We start from the raw sequence: 27,042 nt of genomic DNA, 5'->3' as shown, positions 1-27,042 counted from the left end.
ACCTGGGGCTGAAATGTGGAAGTTGCCCTCCCTCCCTCTCTTCCTTTCTTCCTTCCTTCCCTCTCTCTTTCCTCCTTCCTCCCTTTCTCCTCCTTCCTTCCTCCCTTTCTCCTCCTTCCTTCCTTCCTCCCTTTCTTCTCCTTCCTTCCTTCCTCCCTTTCTTCTCCTTCCTTCCTTCCTCTTTCTCCCTTCCTTCCTCTTTCTCTCTCTTTCCTCCTTCCTTCCTTCCTCTCTTTCTCCTCCTTCCTTCCTCCCTTTCTCCTCCTTCCTTCCTTCCTCCCTTTCTTCTCCTTCCTTCCTTCCTCTTTCTCCCTTCCTCTTTCTCTCTCTCTCCCCCTTCCTTCCTTCCTTCATTTCTTTTTCTTTCTTTCTTTTTCTTTTCTTTTCTTTCTTTCTCTCTTTCTCCCTCCCTCCCTCCCCCCCTCCTCCCTTCCTTCCTTCCTCTTTCTCTTTTTTCCTTCCTTCCTTCCTTTCTTTGCTTCAGAGACACCAGAATTAATAACACTATTTTTTATTTTGGCTTGCAAAAAAAAAAAAAAAAACCTCCTTGGTTGGAAGTCAATAGATAATACCTAAAACGGATAGATGAAGAAATGGCAGTATTTATTACTGAAACACACAGAAGTGAGTATGAAGGGAAAGCTCAGTAGGGTTGCCTCCGGAGACCAGAATCCAGGGAGGAACGTGGGTCTCAGGAAACTGCTATTTTTCACAAATCTTTTTAGTATTATTAAGTATTTTAAACTAAATATATTTCTTTGATAAAAATTAAAAATACATGTTACAAAAATGTGGATCATATGAAGCATGTCTGCAGCCCAGAAGCAGCCCAGGACTGCCAGTTTTCACCCACTAAACTACCAAATTTCTGGTGAAGTAAAGTAGGTGAGTGGGCCCGGGAACCTCCTGAGAAAGGAATCAGGACCCCTAGCCTGTTCCCTTTCGAAGGCAAGGAAGCATGATGACTAAATTCAGAAGTGGTGACAGACCACAGGGCTTCTTATCCCAGCTCTGCTGCCTATTAGCTCTGGCACACTGAGCAAATTACTTAACCTTTCTGTGCCCCATTCTCCCATCAACTCTCAGAGGTCTGATTTGAGAAATAACTGAGTTCATACATGTAACACACTTAGACTATTACCTGTGGCACAGTAAGCACTATATCTACATTGGCTATTAACATTAACATTTTAAGGTTTGAGATTATTAAGCCATCCCTGGTAGACCGAAGTGATCACAATGCCAGGCAGCTGGCGAGAGATACCAGGAGTTTCTTTTTTTTTTTAGGAAGTTTCTTTTTATATATATATATTTTTGAGTAATCTCTGTACCCAACGTGGGGCTTGAACTTACAACCCCAAGATCAAGAGTCACATGCTCGGGCGCCTGGGTGGCTCAGGTCATGATCCTGGAGTCCCGGGATCGAGTCCCACATCGGGCTCCCTGCTCGGCGGGGAGTCTGCTTCTCCCTCTGACCCTCTTCCCTCTCGTGCTCTCTATCTCTCGTTCTCTCTCTCTCTAATAAATAAATAAAATCTTCAAAAAAAAAAAGAGTCACATGCTCTACTGACTGAGTCAGCCAGGTGCCCCACCAGCAGTTTCTAATGGGAGCCTCACCAGAAGGAGAGGGGACCATCAGGCTGATGCCTGGGGTGCGATCTGCAGGTTCTCCTGGGCATCCTACCTGTTTGATGTTGGCAACCTCTCCTTTCCCAGCTTCTAGCACTATAGGTGCACCTCGGGGAATAAAGGGTGTACATGAAAACCCTTAAACTGCCTCTCATCAAAACCTGAAAATTTAATGACCAACTAACAATACACCTTAGTTTTCAACAGTGACTCTGAAGGACAGCAGGAGCAAAAAGGGCAGAAGGGATGGAGGCTCCCTGGCCCCATTTTAACAGTATTATTTTCCTGCCTCTGTTGTGAACCAGGACTGAAACCTTGACCCAGGTAAGCTGCCGGATTCATGAACTTAATGAAGAGAGAGGACCCTGGGAGAGAGAGAGGGGAGAAAGGCAGTCTGAGTGGAGGGGGAAGGCAGCAGGATGCTGATGTGTTTAATTTCAATATTAAAAGAAATTTTTTATTTGTAAACAAAGCTTAAGAAGTAGGAAGAGTGGTTACACACACCCCAACAGCGCGTGCGTTCGCGCGTGTGCGCAGGCGCCCAGGTGTGTGCAGAGAGAGACGAGACAGAAAGAGACAGAAGAAAGGAAAGGAGGAGGATGAGAAGGACGAGGGTGGGAAGAGCAGGGAGCAGAAGAAGGGGAGAAGAAGAACAGGACAGAGAAAGAGAAGGGTTGGCGATGGAGGACAGGACAGAGACTCTCTCACATGTAAACACCCCCAGCCTTGCACTCAACATCCTTCTGCTGAGACACCTCTAGTAAGGAGTCTCTGCCTTAGAAAACGATTCATTCCACTGCTACACAGCTCTCACTGTTAGGAAGCTTTTTAGTCTGTGACAGTCACTCAAGTGCACCCTGCAGACCTCCAGCACCCTAGAGAGAACGGACAAGGGCCCAGCAGCCACTGAAGCCCGGCCTCCCATGGACAGCCCCCTGCCAATGACTAAACTCAGCCTAGGTGCTGAAGCAGGTGCAGAACTGCTCTGATGGCACAAGCTGGAGGACTCCTAAGGCTTTGAGGAAACTTCCGTAGACCCAGTTCCCCCTTCTCGCCCACATTCAGAGTCAGACTTGCCTCTGGGCCTGGGGCTCTGCCTGCCTTATCTGGTGCCCTCCCTACACCCCCTGGGAGGACCCTGGGATAAGGCATTCCCTTCATGAAGTCCTTGCTTACTTAATCTCATCTTAGTGATGGCTTCTTGGAGGATCTGAATTAACTTATACATAAACTGAGCCAAAATCTTATGTATATTTTACCTGAAAGGAGACTAAATCTCATTTCCAACTGTTGGTTCCAGTTCTATCTACATGAACCACTGCCTAAGTCTCTTCTCCTGTGGCCCCATTTTTTTCTAGTTGAATTATCCATAAAGGCAATGACGAGCGGTCCTCTGTGTGTGTCTGTATATGGGTGTGAATGTGTGTGTAAGAGTAGGGCTGGGGTGAAGGTAATGATAGGCGAGGTAAAATCTGATTAACAAAAAAAAGGTGAGAAATGAGGAGACATCCCACTGGTAAGAGATCAGAAACTGATGATTTCCTGGAAAATATAAATGCTAAGACTTGGCCTCAAGTAGACAGTCTGAATAGACAAAGTGAGCATACAAGAAACTAAAAGGTTAGTCAAGGACCTTCACCAGGCACAGGCAACCTTCAAGGAATAGACCATTCCAACATTGTTTGAATTACTGCAGAGCATAGTGGAAAGTTTCCCAACTCATTCTAATCAGCTAGCATAACATGTATATCAAAACACAAAAGATTGCATGCACCTATACTTACACACACACACACACACACACACACACACACACACACACACACGTAACAGAACAGGATCAATTACGATGATGATGATAAGGACAGCTGACATTTACTGAGTGTTTACCATGTACCATGGACTTATACTTCATCCCAACGCTGGGAGGCAAGATCTCTTACTATTATTCCTGTTTTATGGAGGAGAAACTGAGGCACAGAGTGACTAAGGGACTTACCCAAGGTCACAAAAGTCATAATCCCACTAAGCAGTGGGACTGGGGTGAATATAGCTATAAAATCCTCAAAATAATATTGATGAACTGAATCTATCAATATGTTTTTACATCGTGACCACACAAAGCTTATCCCAAGAATACAAGACTGCTTCCAAAAACAATTAGGAAATGTATTAATGGATATCATTATAGTAAGAGAATAATGTAATATGAAATCATTTTTGAGAGCCAAGAAACCTACAGGACCATCATACTGAAAAGTGAGACATTAAAACCACTTCCCTTTACAGAATGTCCTCTGCTACCTACTTTTCAACATCGTACTTGACATTCTGAGCAATGTAATAAAAGAGAAAGATTTAAGATTTAAGAAATCTGAAATACTGAAAAGGAGGGAAAAAAATCATTATTTGTAGACAACATAATTACTTAATGGACAATCTGAGACTCAGAGAGAGGGGAAAGGGAGATGAATGGATAGACAGGTATTAGAAAAGAGGAGTTCAGATGGGTAGTCAGGTACAAGATCACATAAAACCAGGAGCCTTCAAAAACTAGATCATATTTAATGCTGAAACCCTGAGGACATTGGACAAGGATGTCCACTCGCACACCTATTAGTATTAGCTAATAACACTGTTCTATCGTGAGAGATTGATACACTTAGAAATGAGAGTAAAATAAAAAGTATACAAATTGGGAGAGATCAATAAACATCATTTGCACACACTATGACTTCATGACTGGTATCCAAGAGAATCGGGGGAACAATCATTACAAGCAAAAGGCAATAAAATAAGGTGGCTGGATACAACCTAACATTTAAAAATCAGTATCTTTCCTATATAAAAATAACCAGCTAAAACATGTAAAGGAAGAAAATATTCCACTTAATACGGTACCAAAAAGATAACATACTCTTGAGAAAACTTAAATTTTTTAAATAAACGTAACAATAAAGGTGCAAATCTTTGATGAGAAACATCAAAGATTTAAGTAAATGAAGCAAGACATACTTTGTTCTTAAATAGGAAGCTATAACATTAACAATAAAATTATTTACAATTAATAAAGGGTACAAAATTAATAAAAAATAACTCATATAATTAATAAAAATATCAACTCTATACCAAAGTTATCCCTAAATTTTAATGTATTCCCTTCCTTCTTTCCCACTCCCAAATCAGGATTTCTTGAGAACTACAGAAGCTGATTCTAAAGTTTATATGGAAAATGAAAGGAAAAAGAAGGGGAAATAACCAGAAAGATATGTTAAAAGAAGAATAATGAGGGGTGCCTGGGTGGTTCGGTCGGTTGAGTGTCCGCCTTTGGCTCTGGTCATGATCCCAGGGTCCTGGGATCAAGCCCCACAGCAGGCTCCTTGCTCCTGGGGGAGCCTGCTTCTCTCTCTTCCTCTGCCTGCCACTCCCCCTGCTTGTGCTCATTCTCTCTCTGTCAAATAAATAAATAAAATCTTAAAAAAGAAGAAGAAAAAGAATGAGATGGCACAGTACTTTCAGATATGAAAATATTTTATAGAGATAAATGAATAGGTACATAGTTGCTTCTGAAGCATAAATGGTTCAGTCAGTGGAACAGAATAAAGAGTTAAGAAACAGTCCCAAGACACATAGATATTTAATACGTGACAAAAGCTAGATTTTAAATTAAGGGGGGGAAAGTATGTGTTACTCAATAAGTGGTATTGATACAACAGGGTGGCCATCTAGAAACACAATCAGGTAAGAATCCTACTTCATGACTTCATCAAGTAAATTCTGATGGATCAAAGTTTTCAATGGAAATGTGAAATCATAAGTCATAGATGGCAGAATAAAATTTGGAAAAAAACTAGTGTTGGGGGAGGGAAAGGGTCATTTGTTTGTTTGGAACTTAGAACAGAGAAAGCCTTCCTAAGCAAGGCATAAAACCTAGAAGTAGCCATTTAACAAAACAGACGAGGGACGCCTGGGTGGCGCAGTCAGTTAATGATCTGCCTTTGGCTCAGGTCATGATCCCAGGGTCCTGGGATCCAGGCCCACATTGGGCTCCTTGCTCGGTGGGGAGCCTGTTTCTCTCTCTCTCTCTCTCTCTGCCACTACCCCTGCTTGTGCTCTCTCTCTCTGTCAAATAAATAAATAAATAAAATCTTTAAAGAAAAGAAAAGAAAAGAAAAAAGATGAATTCAGCTACCTAAAAATTAAAAATTTCTGCAAAGCCAAAAATGCAACATAGTCAAAAGACACATAACAAACTGGTAGACAACAGGCTAATCTCTGCGTACATACGTAGCTTTTACAATTCACCAGGAAAAGACCAAGAGCACCATGTGATCCAGTAATCCCACTTCTGGGTATATTATCAAAAAGAACGGACATTGGGATCTCCAAGAGGTATCTTCACTTCACTGTTCGTCACGTCACTATTCACAATGGCCAAGATATGCAAACAACCAAGTGTCCATGAACAGAGGAACGGATAAAGAAAAACGTGGTGTATACATACAAGGGAGGATTATTTCACCTTAAAAAAAATGGAAATTCTGCCATTTTCAACAACATGGATAAACCCAGAGGACATTACACTAAGCGAAATAAGCCAGAAGACAAATACTCTACGATTTCACTTACACGAAGCGTCTAAAGTAGGCAAGCTCGCAGAGAGAATACAGTATTGGTTCCAGCAGCTGGGGAGAGGGGGAAATGGGGAGTTGTTATACAACTGGTTTAAAGTTTCAGTTATACTAGATGAATAAATTCTAGAGATCCGCTATACAACATAGTCCCTGTAGTTAACAATATGGTATTATGCACTTCAACATTTGTTAAGAAGGTAAATCTGATGTTGTGTTCTTAACATACATACACACAGGGACACAAAAGCCCCTGGGAGGTGTTGCTTATGTCTATTGTCTTGATTATGGTGATAGTATCACAGGTGTTTACATATGTCTCAACTCACTGAATGTTCCATTAAATATATGCAATTCTTCGTGTATCAATTATACCTCAACAAAGCCATTTTAAAAAAAGGCCAACAACAAAATAGAATAACAGGCAAAGAGCATTAACAGTCCCCCAGGGGAAAAAATATAAATGGCTTTTAAATATATGAAGCACGCCTGAGTGGCTTAGTGGGTTCAGCGTCTGCCTTCGACTCAGGTCATGATCTCCTGGTCCTGGGATCGAGCCCTGCATTGAGCTCCCTACTCTGCCGGGAGCCTGCTTCTCCCTCTCCTTCTGCCCCTCCCCTCGTTCGTGCTCTCTCTCAAATAAATAAATAAAATCTTTACAAATAAATAAATAGAATTAAAGAAATGTGAAGTAAGGGAAGAGTTGCAATTTTTCATGTTAGCAAAAATTTTGAAGACTAATAAGACCTATTACTTGAGGGTAGGCAGAAATGGGTATATTCAAACATTATTGATTAGAATATAAATTAAAGTAGCAATCTGGGGCAACAACCTAAGATTTCAATATATGCATAGCCTTTGCCCCACCTCTATGAATTCATCCTTTAGCCACGCACCTATTCATACTGTGGAATACTGTGCAACTATTAAAAAAAAAAAAAAGGTGTTCTGTATTGACATGAAATAATCAAAACTCATGTAACAACATGTGTAAAATCGTTTATGTAGAAAAAAATGAGTATTTTTAAAACTCTCAAATACATACACATTCATATGTGATATAATACCTAGAAAAACATCTAGAATTCTATACAACAAACCATAAAATTCTGTTGAAAATGGTAGGAGAGAAAGAACTATAGAAGGGGTATTTGTTTTTTTTTCTCCCTGAATGTATAGTTATTGTGTAATGAAATTTTTAAAAATATTCATACATTTTAATCCAGTAAACTCCACTTATAGAAATTCATTCTGGGAAGCGATCTAAAAATCCTGAAAGGGTTTTTATAAAAGTATGATTTTATAACAGTAAGAACTATGGGAACAACCCACACGGAACCTAAACCTAAGTCAATGACAGCAAACCCACAGGTAATGCTCTGTAGCCACTAAAATATTTAGGGAAAAAAATCATAAAATCATCGACAAATACTTCTAGGGTTAGATTGGAAAAAGAGAAAAATATGCAATATGACCAATCACTTGAAGATTCCCCTTCCCTGGCATAGACTGCTTTATAGTTTTTATGGGGGAAGGCCATTATCTGTACCTTACAAAAGGTAGACTTTCTAATCAAACAATTCTTAAATTTACAGCCTCAAGAAAATTTGAAATAACAGGAGAAAGTGTAACATGGATCACATGAAATCCTAGGTAATCAAAGAATGTATTTAAAATAATGAGTTCTACCTTCAAATGGAATTAAATATTTTTTTCCTCCTTAATCAGTAGCCAAACTAATTAAGCTGAATCTTCCTTTTCATGCCCTCTATTAGGTGTTTAGGGAAAAAAAGAGTTATATATCCAAAAGGTTAACCATAAGAGGGAGATTGAAGAAAACAGCCTCTATAATTAACAAACCAGATTATGGGTTCCTGATTTTAATGCAGCTGGGCTCAAATGCCACCAACACTTTTAAAATAAATTTTTAATTGTCCTAGATGTTTTAATGTTATACCTCGGTTTAGAAAAGTACCAAATAATTTCCATAAATTGCCAGTTTCCACAGATGTTACCTGTAACGCTTCAAGCAACATGCATATGACAGAGAATACAAACGTGTTTTAACCCCATAGCTTTAGAAGAGGTTTTTTTTAACATAAAGTTTAATTACAGAGCCCTAGAGATTTGTCTTTGAAAAGTGATTCCATTCTAAATAGCCCTGCTATTTAGATAAACAACCAAAGTGTTTCTTAAACCGCTAATAATAGACCCCCCCAAAAAATGTGAATGGATGAAAGCCTGGCCAAACCTGAGAAATGAAAAACAGCGACAGGTCTTTTCAAATCAAAATAAAGCAGAAAATTTGAAGACTTGCACTATTTTGTCTTATTTTGGACCTTCCTGCCTCCCAATTTTCCCACAACGAATTACCTCCAAAATGGAAGGCAAATGTGCAGTTTTTTTTCTAAATTACTTTTTTCTAATTATATTGTTTAAGATTCTCAGACCTTACACTAGTAGTCTCTTTCATCATTGTGGTCTCGGCACCTAGCATGGTGCCCAGCTCTGTGCCTGGCCTGCAGGCACTCGATAAATCACAAGGTGGAACAGATATGTGTGGTGACCACTTATTTGTTGTTGTTTGAATATAGTCATCCTGTACTCAGTCATCATCAGTCAGCTTGAAGATATAGGCTCCTTGTCACTTGATGCAGTTCCCTGAACTTGTGGTCTTTGATTAGGGAGATTGAGTGCGGACCTGGGTCGTTGCTTTAGTTGGCAAAGAATGGGTGCTGTGAATTAGGGACAGTTCAGACCCAATGACTCGTGCTGAGAGAAGGTCCATGGCTGGACCTTCTGCTAACAGACTCTTTTTGCTGTTGCTAAACTCTCTACAAAATCCCAACAAGAGATTTTAGGGTTGTCAAAATACTGTATAAAAAGCAATACATAAAGCTCTCCTGAGATAGAAAACACAATTTGAGTAAATGGAAAGAAGTACAGTCCCAAATAACTTACCATTTTCACCCTATCAAATTGGCAAAGACTATAAAGAGGATAATATGCATTGTTGGGAAAGGAACGAGGAATCCTTCTCCTTCAGATACACTGTTGGTGGGAGTGTTAATGAGGAGAAAATATCTGGATGGCAATTTGGAAATATGAACCAAACATTTTCAAAAACAGCATGCCTTTGATCAGGAATGTCTATTCATTGGAACATTTTTCAAGGACATAACTAAGAAGTACGTGAAGATTTCTCTCTAAGGATAATCATCCAAATATTGACTTTAATAGTAAAAAACTGAGAAAAAAATCTAAATGTATGACAGTAAAGAACTGGCTAATTTGGACTTTTCCATTCCATGTAGAACGATGGGGCCATTCAAAATATCATCATGGAAAGTTATCCATGATCAATATTAATTTAAAAGATAAGTTATTAAACAATATGTAAACATCTATCTCATCTCTGTACACATTTGTATGTACATACAAAGATGGTAAAAATATAGATGTAAAAGTGTTAGTAGTGTTAACATCTCTGTGTGGCAGTTTTGAAAGTAACTGTATATCCTAATGTTTTTACAATTAAGTATGAATTAGTTACCTTATCAAGGGTCTTTTTTTCCCAAAGGTCTTTCAAATAACCTTAAACCTAAGGCTAAATAAAGGAAAAAATTTTAATGAGTTTTGCAAATCATGATTAGAGAGCCATGAAAGTACTCACATACACACAAGAGCTATATTATCTGACATCAAAAAATGTAAAGCTCTGAACATTTTTTAAATCACGAAATTAAATGACAAGAAGTTGGGGAAATGATAGCCAGAATTTTAACAAAAGGGTTAATAATTATAGGTGTGTAAAGAGCTCTCACAAATCAATAACAAAAATACCAGCCTCACAGTTTTTTTTTTTTTTTAATGAGTGAAAAATAAGAAAAGGGCACTGCTAACCCATATGGTGCATTCGTGCAGATGTTGAAAGGTGCCCTTTTCCCTGGGCAGGGGCCAGAGGGAAGCATAGCTGGATCTCAGCCCCAAGGTCCCCTCATCTAGAACACAACAATACAACCATATGTAGTAGCTAAGGCAAGAGCCAGATCTTCAATAAAAAGTATAAATGATCAATAAACATCTGAGAAAATGTTTAACTTCATGAATTATGAAACTGAAAGTTACAATAAAAATACACTTTTTATTTCGCCTTTTGAACAGGCAAAAAAAATTATAATTCTCATTTATTGATGACATGTTGTGACACTCTCTAACACTGCTGGGAGAAAAATTTTTACAATCTTTCTAGAAGTCATTTTCAAATTATGAATCAAGAACCTAAAAATATTTATGTCTTTTCATTCTTATACTTCCAGAAACCTATTTTAAAGTAATAACCAGAAATACAAAGATTTATGTATAAGCATGATTTATAATAATGAAAAAGCAAAATGACCTAAATAAAAATAGAAGATGATTGATTTCCTCTCTAAGTGTTATGTAGCATATTAAGAGACTAGTAAAATGCTAATAATACAGCATTAAATGGAAAACCCAGAATGGCATGAATGATGTAAAAAAAAGGGATCATAATTTGTATACTTTTTTATAACCACATTCATATGCAAGCATTTATTAGAAACTGTAAGAAAATATATAGTGTTAGGGATCCTGGAATTATGAGTCATTTTTCTTCTATCTACCTTTCTCTAGTTTCCAGTTTTTCCTCAGGACCATTTATTATGTTCATAATCAGAAAAAAGTCTCCCCAAGAGATGGTGCTTTAAAAAAACACACATGCAAATGCAAAAGTGCCTCATAAAATAATTACAATGAAAGTCAGCCTGGTAGATGGTCTTGGAAGTAGTTTAGTGGGTCATTCAGAAATGGTGCAAGACAGTGATTTATAAAATAGTCCATCGTATGTTCAGTACAATAAAAATCTCAGAATCATAACATTTTCAATTTCCTCCATATTCCAGGAATATTTGGTACAACAGTAACAACAAAAAAATCTGGTTAGTCCTGAAGCTCTGAATAGAGTGTTCGATTTTGTTCACCTAGCCAAGCATGGATATGCTGCAGTAGAAAAACTCGCAACTTGTAATTAAATGTATCCCAGGTATCTACCACACAAGTATTTCATTGTTTAGGAAGGATCAGGAAGACAAAAAAAAAAAAAAAAAAGCACATGGTTCTTTTAAATGAGGAAAGAGAAAAACAATCCCTACCCCAGTTTATTTCAATTTCAGGATACTAGAAGCGATCAAATGAATTGTGTCCCAAAATGTGTGGGCAAATTCCTGTGGGCAAATTCAAAAAGCAAACTTGTGGATTTTGTGTGGCTGAATAGAATACAAACCACACCTTTTAGGTTGTTCACTAAAACTGAAAATAAATACAGGATAAAAAGACAAGCCCTTCGTTCATCCCCCGACAAGTCCTGTAAGAATATGTGCCTTTATTTAGACGTTGAACATTGAAAGAAAATAATGATTTTTGAAAATTTAAGACAGTATATGAGATCTTATGAATTTCTGCACAATAAGAAGAAACGCGGGGGGTGGGGGTGGGGAACCAGGCAGGCATGAAAGAGAAAGGGGCAATTGCAAATTTCACTTTTGAATCCACAACAAAAAAGTATACCTACAATGAGTTTCTGCGTCACAAACTCTTGTGTTGATTCCCACAGCCAAACATTGTTTTGGTTTGCTCCTATTTGCAAAGTTCATTTCCATTTTTTTTTAAGCCTCTCCCTGCTCCGTGTTTTTTTTCCCCCCCGACATAACTTCAGTGATTCTGTAAGGCCATTTTCTCTCTCAAGTTCCTGTCGTGTACTTTTTGTTCCCCTGTTGTGGATGCTTCTTGGATATGTTGATAAGCAAATAATTTCACATTTTCTACAAAGACTCCATTAAAGAGCCTGCAGGAAATCCAGTGATGCAATCTCATACAGCTTAACTAACAGACTCCAGCGTGCATCTGGCATGATCTATGTACCAGCTTGTAGAAGCAGGTAGATGAGTCACACACTCAGCCCTCCAGCGAAAATGCAAGTCTACGTTATGGAAAAAATAAACTCTTGTTAAAAAAAAATAATAGAAACTCCAACTTGCCTACAACTACTTTTTATTCTTAAAGGAAGTCGTATTCTGCCCTCTCCCTATTACTCCTAGAGATTAAATACAACTAGACTCACTACCGAGTCTCTCCCAAGAACACTCAGGTGGAGTCTACCTCCTCTACAGAGAATTTTCTTCCAAGGGAAACTACGTACGTGGCGCATACGGCCTACTGAGTAGGAGTTTCTCTCCTCCTTAGCCATTCCCCCACTTCAAATTATATGAGGCTTGGAAACTCCTACACCCATTTGTGCTATTTTGAAAAATAGTTGGAATCTGATAATTGGGCAAATCCCAAAATACAGGGTTGTTGAGACATAAACCCAACCAATCTACAGGTGAGTGAGGCAAAGTGCAGAAGACACGTGGGGCCCACCAGCAGTGAAGTGCAAGGAGGCATATGCCTGGATCAGGAGAGAGGCAGGACTTCTGCGGGGGATCAGATCAACTCTACCTGGAACAAGCAAGCAGGCAGACTCTTCCATTTTATTTAGAGTACCTATGTGTTATTTTTAAATGTTTCCATGGCAGAATGACTATTTTAAAGCATAACCTTTAAATTTTTCTCTTTTATTACAAAAGCAGTACAAGCTCACTAAAGCAAACTAGAAAAACAAGGAAAGGCACAAATCAGAAGTACCTATAATTTCTCTACACAGAGAGCAAACCACTGTTAACCTACTGTGAGATTATTATTATATATATATAATATATATATATAGTAGTAGTAGTATTTAGGTTTTATTTTTTATGCCTATAAACATCCGTAAAATACATCATGAACATTCTCTCCTGCCATTAAATATTTTTCCATAATATAATTTATAATGCTTCCAGAGTATCCTACCATCTTACTGAGCACAATTTACTAAACCAATCCTTTATAGCTGGGCATTTAAGGGTTTTCTGATGTTTCACTTTCAAAAATAATGCTACAGTTAATATCCTTGATTATTTCCTTAAGACAAATCCCTACAACTGAAATTCAGGTGTGTTTTCAACAAGTAGGCCCATTTCAGCCGGTTTTACCAAAGTGCCTTCCAGAAAGTTTGTAATAATTTATAATCCTCCTAGAAATGTATTTTCCCCAAACCCAGCTTTTTATAGCTTTTGTGAATTATCTACTCATGTTCTTTGACCATATTTCTATTGAGGTATCTGCCCTTTATTAAAATGCTTTCAAAAATATGTAAGATACACATATTTTTCAAAGTAGACACCAAGATTCCAAAGCAGCTAAAAATCGTGGTCTGCAGAGGAAGTATAAATGTACATAAAGGGTCATGTAACCTATAAAAGTCCTCCAACATGAAAACCTTCCAAAAGCTACAATCCATTATCCATTTTGTCCTGGTACCAATACTGACCTCAGAGAAAATTGACTTCAGAGGCCTTAAATTCTATACATAAAAAACACAGTAAGATACCAGAGAAGGAGATCTTCTTCCGCACCTAAATGAATGGTCATTAAGTGCCTGATGTGAGATAATATATTACCTTGTAATTGAAGTGAAACCACAGATACTATTCTTACCCTTGTATTATTTAATACCTTCTCTGAACATTTACTAGACTCCTGGCTTGGTAATATCGTCTGGAAATGGGTGTCCCTGAATTATGTTCTATCAGGAGGAAACGGAGTAGGGAAGTGGAGGAGAGGGGGAGAAGAAAATGAAGAAAGGAGAAGGAGCGAGGAGGAGCAAGAGGAAGGGGGATTGGAGAAGCAGTTATCCCATTTGCTTAAGGTTCTCAGCTTTCTAAATTTTACTCCATGTTCCATCCATTCCGATATTGCCTCACTCTCACCCCTCAAACCTGCCCAGAAGAACCCACTTCCTAGGCCGTCTCTCTGGAAAGAGTTCTCAGTGTACCTGCCAGCCCTTTTTTATCTGATTTTCTTGTACTCTTATCTACCAGCCCAGTGAAGCTGTGCAGGGGTCCTCTAGGTAAACCAGATTTTCCTTCCTAGCTGCCCTTCTGAATTCCATGCAGCCCTCTGAATTCCTCCCACCTGCCATAAGTCTGTTTCTTGGTCATCTTAGACCACCTTTTATTTTGGTAAAGGGATGAGAGTGGCATGTCAGGGGCGGGGAGCAGGTCCCACTGTACCCAGTGCTCTCCTATCTTGTTAACATCCATCACTGTTTCTGTGAGCCACCACCAGTCCAGATGCCCTCGAGGGAGATGAGACTCACAGAATGCTGCGGCAGGTGATTAACCTCAGAGATCATTTATTTCAACTTCATTTTACAGATGAAAAATAATGAAAAAAAATTGTCTGATCTTATGTTAATTATCTTACTGGCAATTCAGGAAAGAGGCAAAAGCTACCTTTGTTCCTTGCTTATTTGAAAAGTTAGATTCAAGAAGTACAGAAAGCAGTTATTTTATGGGGCTCACTGAACTGAGAACTAAAAACAATGATCTGGGGTGAGTGTGGGAAGGAAAGTCCATTCCAGCTCACACTAATACCATCAGAATCTTAAACAGGTGTTTCATATATTCATGTTTCTATTTTAAGAAGTAAATAAGCAATGCCTCCCCCGTTCCCACTCTCCTTTCCCAAAAAAAGACATCATATCTTTTTCAAATTATCAAAAATGTCAGGTTTTCAACCCATACTTACAACTTCAACATGCAACACAGAATAAAGAATGCATGGCACTTTTCTCTTTAAACCAAACTTTCAGCTCCAAATCCAATGTTTGGTTACTCGCATGCCCTGTGAGATTTCTACGGCTCATCTTAGTTCTAGGATTCTAGGCTTCAAGGTAAAGTCACTATCAATTCCCCAGGAGGGCAGATAACCACATGCCATCCCACACTAGACCTCAGTCAGGAAGAGACAGACTCTCCCTCTACTAAGAAAAGTGCTGGCAACGCAACAGTGGCCAAAGCACAGTTTCTTTCTGCTCTTTCTCTTCCTCTCTTTTCTCCATTCAGAGACCTTAAAAAACAAGATTGTGGCCCGCATGGGGCGGGCGGGGGGGGGGGGGGTGAGCCATACTTGTACATCCAGCGTTCAGATGAAAGGCAGGCGCCAAAGTAAAAAGAAGCAGCAAGCAAATCTTGCTTTCTTTTTCTGCTCTGGAGGGTGTCTGCATTCACACTTGTAAAGGAAGCATTTCCTTGGGAGTGAATGTGAAGTCAGATCACTTTAAAAGTGCTCCCCACAAAGTTCATTGCCATGTTCATTACAAAGTAAAATAAGGCTCTTCATCCGCTGCAGGCAGCAATTGCTTTCCACTGAATGCCCATTCAAATGCATGAACAATCTCCATAACCGGACTTATTGTTGAAATGTACATTGAAATCCCCTGAAATGTACCAGCTTTTCTAGTATTCTCCAAAGAACTCTAAAAAGGTGTATTTGTATGGTAAATAGCAGTTCAAAATGTGCCGTTTTTAGAAATAATGTTACTGGAATCCTGGTAGTCACCAAAACACAAGTTAAACACTTTTAAATCCTCTTCCCACTAAAAATGAGTGGGGGTGGGGTGGGAGTTGGGAGGTAGATCCTCAAAGAGGTACTTTCTTATTTCTATCCCATTTAATCCATTATAGTCCAGTCCTTTTTACCATTTACCATTAAAAGACTTACAGAATAAAATATAATTTCCTAGTATTGAATAGATGGATGGATGGATGGATGGATGGATGGATGGATGGATGGATGGTTGGTTGGATGGATGGGTGGATGGATTTGAACCAAGGAGATGGGACTTCTCTAAAGGACAGAAATACGCAGGGCAGGTGGAGAGAAAGGTGAATTTGAAATTTGGGGGCCTTCCCAAGACCTGTGAAGCTGTCTGAGGGACTCCCAGGTACATGTTGTTGTTACTAAGCAACCACTAGTCCTCCTGGGCCAAAGCAAAAATTCCTATTCAACCTGTTGCTGCTCGCTAAGGAATTTTTCCTGGACAAGTTTGCCAAACCAATCACTACTCAATTTCAGCTTACACTTAGCTGTTGTAATTGAACAGCAATCCCTGAATACCTTTGGAAAATGAAGAGAAGGTCCACACCCTGATATGAGGCCAGGCATCATGAGTGAGGACTCTAACTTAGGATAAGGCTTTTCTTATACTAAGAATAACTCAAAAGTAAAAATTTTCGAAGGTTAAACTCAGTTAACTTCAATTAGATAAGATAACATCATCTCTGCCATCTTAACTCTTGGCTCAGGTAGCAACGATGGGGTGCTGATGCTCAATGTAAATGCTAAGAGAATGCAGCAAAGGTCACTGTAACATCGAAAATCAGATTCACATTTATCTCAATGCATAAAAGCTGTGCATGTGTCAATTTCCACCAAGTAATATGAGAGGAAAAAAAAAATCAAGAAAGCGGAATCAGGAGACAGACCAAGGAAGAAAGGAAGGAGGGAGGGGGAAAATGTTTAGCTCAGACTAGGGAGGAAGAGGGAAAATATTCTTTATTCCAATCATTCACTTTTTAACCAGAAATGTGTACCTAGTTATATCCAAGTCACAAAGAGAAACCGAAGCACTTGCTTGAATTACATAAACCTTTAAAAAAAAAAAAACAGATTTAAAAACCTAACATCAAAATAATAATCTTGTTTAAGTTATCTATAGATTTTAAACAAATACCTCTTGTGTTATTGGGTATTGTTGTTTAAATGTGCCTATGTATGTTTGACTTACCTGAACACTTGTTTAAATTCTCCTTTTGACTTTGCAGAGTCTAATAGAAATTGCTAGATATAGCTCCTCATCAACTGCTCCAGCACTAACTCTTAATCCTCCTTAAATCAGATGGCACTGGGCCCATTTGGGTGGCCTGATCCTGGCAGTCAGTTTAAAAGAGGACCTAATCACAGGACAACAGAAGGTCTAGTACCACCTTATCAGGGTAATACTTAAAGCTACCATTAGCCCTAGAAATGAAACTACAACCATCATCCCATTAAATCATTTCACCAGGGACCAACATCAGATTGGAACTTGTTATCTTTAACTTTGTGCTACAAAATAGATTCTAAATTCAGTGAAATGACTGTCCCTAGAAAAATGAACACCGGTTTTAGGTTCTAATATGAAACTATAGAAGGTCAAAGCTGACCTTCTAACTCTAACCTAGTTCCCTAGTGAGTGGGCTCCAGCCTAAAATCTGAGCTTGACCCTTAACTACAGGTCTGGCAGAGGCCCACATGGGTGACATCACTCCAAATCAGGTCTTTAGCAGCTCTGGAAATATATGACCTGTCAAAAGGACCCCATTCTTCCAGAAGGGGCAGTTCAGCAAAACAATGAAAGCAAACAAAATTGACAGGAGGCCAAAGAGTTCTAAAGCCAAGTTAAAATTATATCAGAAGCTGCTTAAATAGGATAGCACAAAGAAAGTAAAATAAAGCCCCCAGGTTTCATTTCACTGACACGCTGGATAAACACCTGAGAAGTCAATATATAAACTGAATTTATTATGTAAAGTCACATCAAGTACTCACTTAAAGCATGATTTCACTAACTAACCCTATCATAAAATGTACATTAAAATGTAGCTGGGACAATTTTTAAATTCAGATGCCGTAGCCCCTCTGATTTCACAGGTCTGGGGTGAGACCCAGGAATCTGTAGTTTAACCAAATGCCTCAGGTGGTATTTTTGTAATCAAATGAGTTTGGGAAGCAATGATTTAAAGGATTTCTGGGAGGGGTGCCTGCGTGGCTCAGTCTTAAGTGTTCTGCCTTCGGTTCAGGTCAGGATCCCAGGGTCCTGGGATCACCCCGCACTGGGGCTCCCTGCTTTGCAGGAAGCCTGCGTCTCCCTCCCCTACTCCCCCTGCTTGTGTTCCCTCTCTCGCTGTGTCTCTCTGTCAAATAAATAAATAAAAATCTTTTTAAAAATTTTTTAAAAAAGTATTTCTTGGAGATTTCTATTAAGCACAACATACATAAACACAGCAGTATATTTATTAGGCACATAAGTAATTCAGCTTTTTTTAAAGTCAATCCAAATTTTCATCTTGTTGTCTAGCATTTTCTTATTTTTCAGGTAGGTTAACTTTGCCTGTATATTACTTTACTTCATTGAAGATACCAAGCTAACCAAAGCATACTGTGGTGTCTCACTTCCAAACACAGTGGATAAGTCTGCGTTTTGTGAAGGACACAAGTTTGCAGAAACTGACAGAGGGCAAGAGGAAGAAGGCAGGAAAGGCAAGCTTTATTTTGCAGGAGGCTAACATCAAAGGGTTGAGATAGTGGCTAAAGAGTGGTAGGTTTCATTAAAGCAGAGTGACAGAGCAAACACCACCTGTACTTGGTCCCTCTTCTTCAGTTCTAATTCCCAGCAGTCTTCTAGGATGTGTGTACTTATTCATCTCTAAATTAAGGAGCGTGCAGAATTTAATCCATTGTAGGGAAAAGAACACAAGACCTTAACCATTAAACTGGTGATACTTCAGGAAAGAGGTAAGACTGATGCTATTAGCTTATTATTTACTTACCTCTCCATCGCCAGGATCATTTATAAGTATGATTTTGTCTGTTTTTGAATACACAAATATCTGGACTATTAAGGAGAGAATAGATTTCATTAGTTTACTTAATTACATCCTTGCTTTACAGGCTCCTTTCTGAATATGCCAAGCACTCTCCCACCTCAGGGCCTTTGCACTTGCTCTTCCATCAGCCTGTAGTCTTGTCCCAGGTATCTTCAGTACTTGATCTCTCACTTCTTTCAGGTCTCTGCTCAAAGGTCATCTCATTAGAGAGGCCATCCCTGACCAGCTTATATAAAATAGCTCCCATTATTCTTAATCTCTTTAGCCTGCTTTTCTTTCCTTCATATCACTTATCACCCTCTAATTTGTTATGTATTCCTTCTTGATTGATTTACTGTCTGTTTTTCTTTTCCCCCTACTAGAATGTAAGCATCGTGAGGGCAAGGACTCTGTTCTATTCACTAGTGAATTTTTTTTTTTAAGAAATTGTTGTTTTAAGCCACTAAATTGTTTTTTTTTTTTATTCTTTTTTTTTTTTTTAAGACTTTAGTTATTTATTCATGAGAGACAGAGGAGCAGAGAGAGAGAGAAGCAGAGGGAGAAGCAGGCTCCCAAGGAGCAGGGAGCCCGATGCGGAACTCGATCCCAGGACCCTGGGATCATGACCTGAGCCGAAGGCAGACGCTTAACCATCTGAGCCACCCAGGCGCCCAAGCCACTAAATTGTTTTTTTTTAAGATTTTATTTATTTATTTGAGAGAGAGGGAGTGAGAGAGAGAGAGAGAGCACGAGCAAAGTGAGGGGCAGAGGGAGAAGGAAACTCCTGCTAAGTGGGGAGCCCAACGCGGGACTGGATCGCAGGACCCTGGGATCATGACCTGAGCCAAAGGCAGAGGCTTAACCAACTGAGCCACCCAGGCACTCCTCACTACTGAATTTCAATGCCAGGATCAATGCCTGGTATACAGTGGCACTCAAGATTTATTTGTTGAATAAATGAATAGATATTTTTAGTGGTTTGAGGAAGATATGATTACTTCTTAATACTTGTGATTTTAAAATATATTTTATATAGCCAAATGGAAACAAACATGCATGTATAGAACTAAAGTAATTAAAATGTTTTATCCCATTACTTGAAAGTTTATACCATTCGAAATAGCTATAACTTGGAGCATTTTCTATTTTCTTTCTAGAATAATGGCCAGACTCCTTAAAACACATAAGATGACTGGAAGAAATTGTCTATGCAAAAGGGGGGTAAATAGGGAGGAGGACTGCGATAGGGAGGAGGATTTGATGAATACATTATTGTATTTACTTTGTGACTTTTAGGCACTTACCAGGTATTGGCTTAATTAAAATTATGTCTGTTCATGTCTCGCCTTCCACGAGAGTGTGAGCCCCTTGAGGACCTTGAGCCCCTTGTGGCTCACCTTATACATCTTTTTACTTTCTCATAATGCCTATCTGAATGTGTTGCAAATAGTTCATAATCAGAAAACATTTGTGTAATGAAAAATACCTGTGGGGATCAAATAAAATTATATTCATTTATATTCATATATGTAATATTATTTCTCCCTGAATATATTTTATATATTTTGGCAGTAAAAAAAAAAGTTTCTAAATCTCTCACTGCCTTGCTAGAATACACAAGCTTGTTGACCAACATCATAAATCTTCAATAAAATTTAAGGCGGAACAGAGAATCTTCAAATATGTACAAAGACAGGCTGTCCTGAAAATACTTTGCTTTAATTAGAGATAGCATCAACATTACAGAACATAAAAAGCAGAAAGTTTCAATCTGAAAAGTCCATAACCATAAAAAAGATGATGCTACTTCAGTCCAGGCTTGCTACCTGGAATTATCGTCCTATGCTAGCCAAAAGATTACGTACACTTTGATGGGTTTATGGAAAAATACCTGTGTGTATTCTTTTAGGTTACTTCTCGAAAACAGATAGGCCCTCTAGGTGGATTTACCATGAAGCTGATAAAGCTCAAGCTTCAGGACGCTTTGCTTGCTCTGGCAGGAGGCCCCCGTAACTTGCTCTCCTGCTCTTTTTCTAAACCCCACACCCCCACCCCACCTAACACCCACAGCTGCATAAGCTTCAGGTGGGTGAAACCCGGACCCACCCTCCGGTCCTCCATTAGAGTATTAACATTAAGAAAACAAAACTAGAATTCCCCAAAATAATCCAAATATCATTTATTAATTTCAAGCATTTCTCAATAGTCCAGGCAGAGAGAGGCAAGTGGGGTCCAACAGTCTTTTATGGGGTATTCTTACGGGCATTACTTTTCCCAGGATACAAAATTAAGTCTTGGAAAGCATGATAGATAAAAGCTACTTTCATTAAATATAAGTATATGGAATCCCAAATAGTTATTACCCATAAAAATTAAGTAATGCATCGTGGTAAAGCCAGATTGTTAACGCAGAACTTACTTGCAATACTAAATAAAGAGTCTGTTGGCGCTGGGTATAACAGGTTAAAATAAAAATCGACCCATTTTCATTCAGAATTCATTTGAGTCACGCTGGATTACAAAACTAAGCCGTGCAACCAAATGTTAATCGTGCGATTTAATTAAAGAATTGCAAGAAGTTTTATCCGATATTCACTAGGTTTGCAACCATTTTTGACACGAAGATCAAAACAATCCAAAAAAATCCTGCTGTCACCTCCGGCTTTTGGCTACTTAAGTTTTCAAGCTCGAGTAGTGATTTCTACAAGGCTACAGAGAATGTGGGGTGATGGTAGGGGTATCCTCCTACAATCACACACCTTCTTTTCCCTACTTCTACCCTTTTCCAGCGTTTTTAACACCAGTTCTTCCCCCTCCGGTGTGTATCAAGCAGTTAGCTTTTCGTTGGTGGGTAAAACTGTACTCATATCTGGTAGTGGTTTTGGGGGGTTTGTTGTTGTTGGGGTAGAAGTATGACAGCCTGTGTTGTTGGATACGCCTACTCTACCAGCGGCTTAACTTTGAAGATGGTCCACCCCTCCACCCCTCCACCCCTGGATAGGTCCTCGGGGCATTCCCGTTGCCCGCTCAGGGTCGGTCAATTTGGGACCGGTCCCGGGCCACTTAGGAGAGGCACCGCCGGCCTCCAGGCGCCCGGTCCTTGCCCTGGCGGAGTCACCCTCAGGAAGGTCTCCTTGAGGTGGCCACAACACCAGAGTAAAGTTACCAAGAAAAGCAAAAATGTGGCCCATACGCACTTCCAAGAGGACTCGGCCAGTTCCCAGCCCGGAACGCGCCCGAGAGGGGGAAGGGAGTGTCGCCACTTAATCCCGAGAAAGGCCGCGGGACCCACCTCCGGCTCCCTCCCGCTCCCGCCCTCGGCCCCACCTCCCCCTGCTAGCACAAAGCCGTCGCCACGGCGGGGGCCAGGCCTGCAGGAGGCCGCCAGGACGCGACTGGACCGGGGCCCGGAGACCGGCGGCTCGGGCCGCGCAGGCCGCCGATCCCGGGCGAGTCCAGAGTTCCCGTCCCGGACGGAAAGGACGTGCTTGCCCGCACTGCCTTCGAGGCGCGGGAAGCCGGACGCTGCCGCCCGGGCCCTCCGCTTTGGCATCCCAGTCACCCGAGAAGGCCCGGCGCGACCCACGCTGCCCCGCCAGCCACGCCCGAGGTGGCGGCCGCCGGCGGGGAGCGCCTGGGCCGGCCGGTCCGCGGGGGGCCGAGGGCTCGCAGGCGCGTGCACACGTCGTCCGGACGTGGGTGAATCGACAAGTGGCAGGGGCCCTTTCGCGCCCCACGGAGGTGCAAACTCGGGGCCTCAAATCAATTCCCCCCATTTCCGTAGGGCCCTGTGCTCCCGCACCTGAGGAGGGCGAACAAACAATGCGGGGGAGGGGGACGGGGAGCGGAGGATGGGGGCGGGGGTGCGACCCCCGCGACCCCGGCCTCCCGGCCTCTCGCCTCGCCTCCCGACAGGGGCGCACACGCGGGCGCGCACACACGCACTCTCCTGCCCCAGTACGGGAAGATGGCCGTTTCTGCTCCAGTATAAAGGCTCTTTGTTGCGCTCACACAAAAGCAGCCAAGACCCGCTCTTCTCGCAGGCCCTTTGCACAAATCGAAGGAACTCAGATGAGTTTCCAAATGGCCTTAGAAGCCTGAAGCGGTGGGAGCAACTAAAGAGAGGGAGAATAACAGGCCTCCCGCCCTCATCTACCAAAACCTCTGTCAATATACAAGTCCTCGCCCTGGGAGACGGGAGCTGAGCTCATTCGCAAGGAAGGAAAGAGGAAAACCTACTTTTACTATCAAGGCCCAAAGGGGGTATTAAACATTCACATTCTTGTAGGGTTTCTCCCCTTAACCAGGGTAGAAACATAATCTGGAAAAGTCCGGATACACCAAAAAGAAAAAGAAAAAAGAAAGAAAAAAAAATACCAACAATAGCAACTTAAAAAAAACAAAAACAAAAACATAACAAACCAGTTGCCATCAGCCCAAAGCGGTAGTAGCAGCAGCCGGCGCGTGTGATCCACTTACTTGTCCGACTCTTGTGACATGTTTGATCCAATGAACTCGCTCCCCTTTTCCTGGAGCCTCAGCCTCTGGTGAAACTGGACTTTCAAGTCTGTGCAGGTGAAGGTGTGTGAGAGCGCCCGAGATGGCAGAACAAGAGCTACAGGTAATTCTGCTTTTCCGTCCCCCCTCACCACTCTCGCTCGCTCGCCCGCTCGCGCCCTCACCTAGCCGGAAAGGTGGGATAAGGGGGGGCCCCTCACATGGGGCCCGAGCTCGGAGGCGGCCGGGCGGCGCGGAGTCCTCCGGGATCGTGGCAATGGGCAGCCACAGAGCAGAAAGTGGCGGACTTGGGCGGCCACAGGTAACTTTCTCGCAAGGAGCTGAATTCTTTCACTAAAGGATACAAGCCCGAGGGACGAGCTGCACGGTGATTGGCTGCGAAGCTCCCTCAGGTGAGCTGCCATTGGCAGAGGCGCGCTCAGGTAAGGCCCTTCTCCAAGTGCAGGTAACTCACTCCGTGGTTTACCTGAGTGGAGCGGCGGCACGCTTGCAGCTGTGCAGCTGCCTGTGGGAGCTGAGGGTCAGGGCTAGGAGTAGACTTCACGCCACGCTTTCGTTCTTCCTGGAGGCCGGCCGGGGGCGGGGGGGGGGGCAGGAAAAAAAAGCAACACTTGGAACCACTAGGGATTGTGGGTCAAACGGAAGGCCTATGGAGAGCTGAACTCAGGTACCCCAAACCAACCGGAATCAAATGCGCAGCATGACCGCAAGGCTTTGAATACCCACTTTAGGAGGACTTTTGACGTTGTCAGAAGAGTGAGGGACTGAAGTTTATTTTGTGCTCAGAGGGGGGAAAAACACAAAGATTGCCGAGTCTGTTGTGTAATTGCATTTTTAACATTCTTATCCAGAACAAACACTTTTCGTGTCCTCATGTGTAAGAGGTATCAGGTAGATTACAGATTTTCACAGAGATGAGCATCCTTTCATGAGCTGGGCAGATGGACAGTGGGGTGGTTTTGATGGGGTGAGAAGATTTGGGGTGAATAGACGCTAAGATGGCCCAGGCCTGTCTCTTCTATCTCCACTCTAGCCTGGGATTCCAGAGCTGCAAACAACCACTGAATCAATCCCTTCTGTAAACCTGTTGTCATTTGACGTTTCCAGGCAGGCATCAACATTTACATTGTAATTCAATAGAAGCAGCCACTACAAAGGTGCTTTATCCTTCCAGCTTAATATGGTTGCTATGGAAACAATTCAGGATGAAACTGACTTATTTGTGCTTCTGGGTCTCCTGGTTGGGAACCACACAAATTACCAAAGGTTTAATATAACCATTTGTTCCTCAAGAATATTGGTGAAAGTTCTGACAGGAATGTAGTCCATACATATGAATCGTAGAAATAAGGAGGGCGTGGGACTTATACCATATTTTATTTCAAGTTAATACTACATTGCCAGAGATGATACCCAACTTCTATTTTAATCTTTATGGATCAGATATTTCCTGAAAATTACATTATGAGACAAGGTTTGGTTGTTCCATGTTTTATGCTCCCCAAGTGAATTTAAAAGTTTTATTAACTTTTTAAGCACAGTATAAGCACACACTTTTTTAAAGATAATATATTTTAAGACAATACAATACCCACCTTTTCTCTACCTTCTTAATCTCCTTTCTAGAGGCATCCACATTCCACTTTTAGCCATCTCTTCTGTCATTGACCTCCCCATTTCTTCTTCTTCTTCTTTTTCTTCTTCTTCTTCTTCTTCTTCTTCCTCTTCTTCTTCTTCTTCTTCTTCTTCTTCTTCTTCTTCTTCTTCTTCTTCTTCTTCTTCTTCTTCTTCATATAAAGATTTTATTTTTAAGTAACCTTTACACCCATGGTGGGGCTTGAACTTACAACCCAGAGTTGAAGACTTCAGACTGAGCCAGCCAGGTGCACCGACCTTCCCATTTCTAAATAATTTATACTGCTATCTTTTGATTTATCAATTTAATTGTTATGCTTCGACCACCTGTTGCCTTTAGAGAAGGATTTAGCTCTTTTCAGACCTCATACAGTTTTCCCTTCCACCATTCTTCCAACATAGCTATTTTCCAGTTTAGAGGTAGTAAGTAGCTGGTGACTGCAAATACCAGTGACAACAAAGCCAACTAGTGTACTGTGGTTGTTTTCTTTCTTATAAAACCTTTCAATCTGTTTACTTAGTTTGTTATGCACCCATCCTGATATTCTTTCTACAACATATCTACTAAATGACTACCAAATTTATTTTCCAAGTGATCAAATAATTCCATCCTCCCCCTCCTGCCTGGAACATCCCTCCAAAAGTCCACTGTCCTCCTGTTCCAAAGGAGATGAATTTCTCTCAGGACCTGCTGCCCGGTTGTCATCCTGGAACATTCCTTCATCTCCAGAGCAAAAACCCCATTGCTTTGTCCTGTGCCTTCTTCCTTGGTTTACTGCTTCGTTTTTCATGGCACATGTTCCAGTAACAACCCAAGAAAGGGTACAGAAGGCAAAACTTGAAATGGCTTTATTCAACCCTTACTTTTGATGGAAAGTTTGACCAAGGGTAGGATTCTAAGTTGAAATTTTTCATTCAAAAGTAGATAAAAATTGCTCTTTTATCTTCTAATATCCAGTGTTTCTATTGAGAATTCCAATGCCATCCTGATTCCCATTTCTTTGTGAACTGGAGTTTTTCTTTATAGAAACTTGCAGAATGTCCCTTTATTTCTAATATTCTGAAATGTCATAATTATGCTCCTTAGTTCTCTAGTATTCTAAAATTTCACCATGTTGAAGGCTTCCATCAAAGGTCTGCAAACCTTTGACCCTCCATTCATACTTAAGAATGAGGTCATAAAACCCCACCAGAAACTTTATGTATAAGAGTGGGAAGGAGTGGGCTTGCTGTATGGTGATCAGGTGGAGGCTCTTTCCATAGCTGCTTCTTTTCTTTTGGGCTCTTCAGTTTCTCAAGAGAAATATCTGCAATTTCTTGCCTGAGGTGACATTCACCTGGCTGCTGATATTCTGGAAGCAGTTCAGGGAAAGGGGTCCAGGTGAGTCATTGCTTACTATGCAATTTTTCATGTTCTTTTCTTTTCTGTAGGTACCTTATCCCTGCCTTTCTTTGTGCCTGGCATACAAGTCTCTCTGCTGTTTCTCCAGCTCGAGGTAATCACCTGGCTGCAAGAAAGGGGACAGGGGACCTGAAGATCTGACAACTCTAAATGCTCACATTCACTCAGGCCCCTGCCTCTCACCTCTTCTCAACTTCTGGGATCTTGGGACCACTCATTAGCATCTCCCTCTGATGATCTCTGGACTAGGGGCACTCTGAAGCTTGGTAGCATATCAGACTCTTTCTGTATTCACTTCTAGGATGACATTAGAGTGTAGTTTTTTGCTGTTGTGTTAAACCAGTTTCTACTGTTCCATCCACCCCATCTTGCAGACTTGTGTTGAAATACATGTTTTGTGGATGATTCCTCCTTCGTGACCTTGGTTCCTGTGGATTTATCTTTTATGTTCCTTTACTGTCCTCTTTAGGAAACAATGAAGATAAACGAGTGTGAGTCAATCTGTCATCTTTAATTTGCAGCCATTTAAAAAATTATCCAGGGATGCCTGGGTGGCTCAGGTCAGGTCCTGGGATCGAGCCCCACATCGGGCTCCCCGCTCAGCGGGAAGCCTGCTCCCCCCCCACCGCCTGCAGCTCCCCCTGCTTGTGCTCTC

General features: G+C 41.0%; 1 protein-coding gene across 2 annotated transcripts in view; it reads right to left on the bottom strand.

Annotated features, from left to right (window-relative positions):
- Window positions 1-23,736, bottom strand: part of GRHL2 (grainyhead like transcription factor 2) — a 155,290-nt gene extending 131,554 nt beyond the window's left edge. For both annotated transcript variants that reach the window (XM_027583098.1, XM_027583107.2), the window contains exon 1: window positions 23,312-23,736. In XM_027583098.1, coding sequence (XP_027438899.1) covers window positions 23,312-23,331 — 20 coding nt within the window. In that variant the 5' untranslated portion in view covers window positions 23,332-23,736. The remainder of the gene's footprint in view (window positions 1-23,311) is intronic.
- Window positions 23,737-27,042: the final 3,306 nt, after the last annotated feature.

Source organism: Zalophus californianus, chromosome 4 (genome assembly GCF_009762305.2).
Source record: "Zalophus californianus isolate mZalCal1 chromosome 4, mZalCal1.pri.v2, whole genome shotgun sequence".
NCBI classification, from domain to species: Eukaryota; Metazoa; Chordata; class Mammalia; order Carnivora; family Otariidae; genus Zalophus; species Zalophus californianus.
Note: the sequence above shows the minus strand (reverse complement) of the source record. Positions and strands in the feature narration are given on the sequence as shown.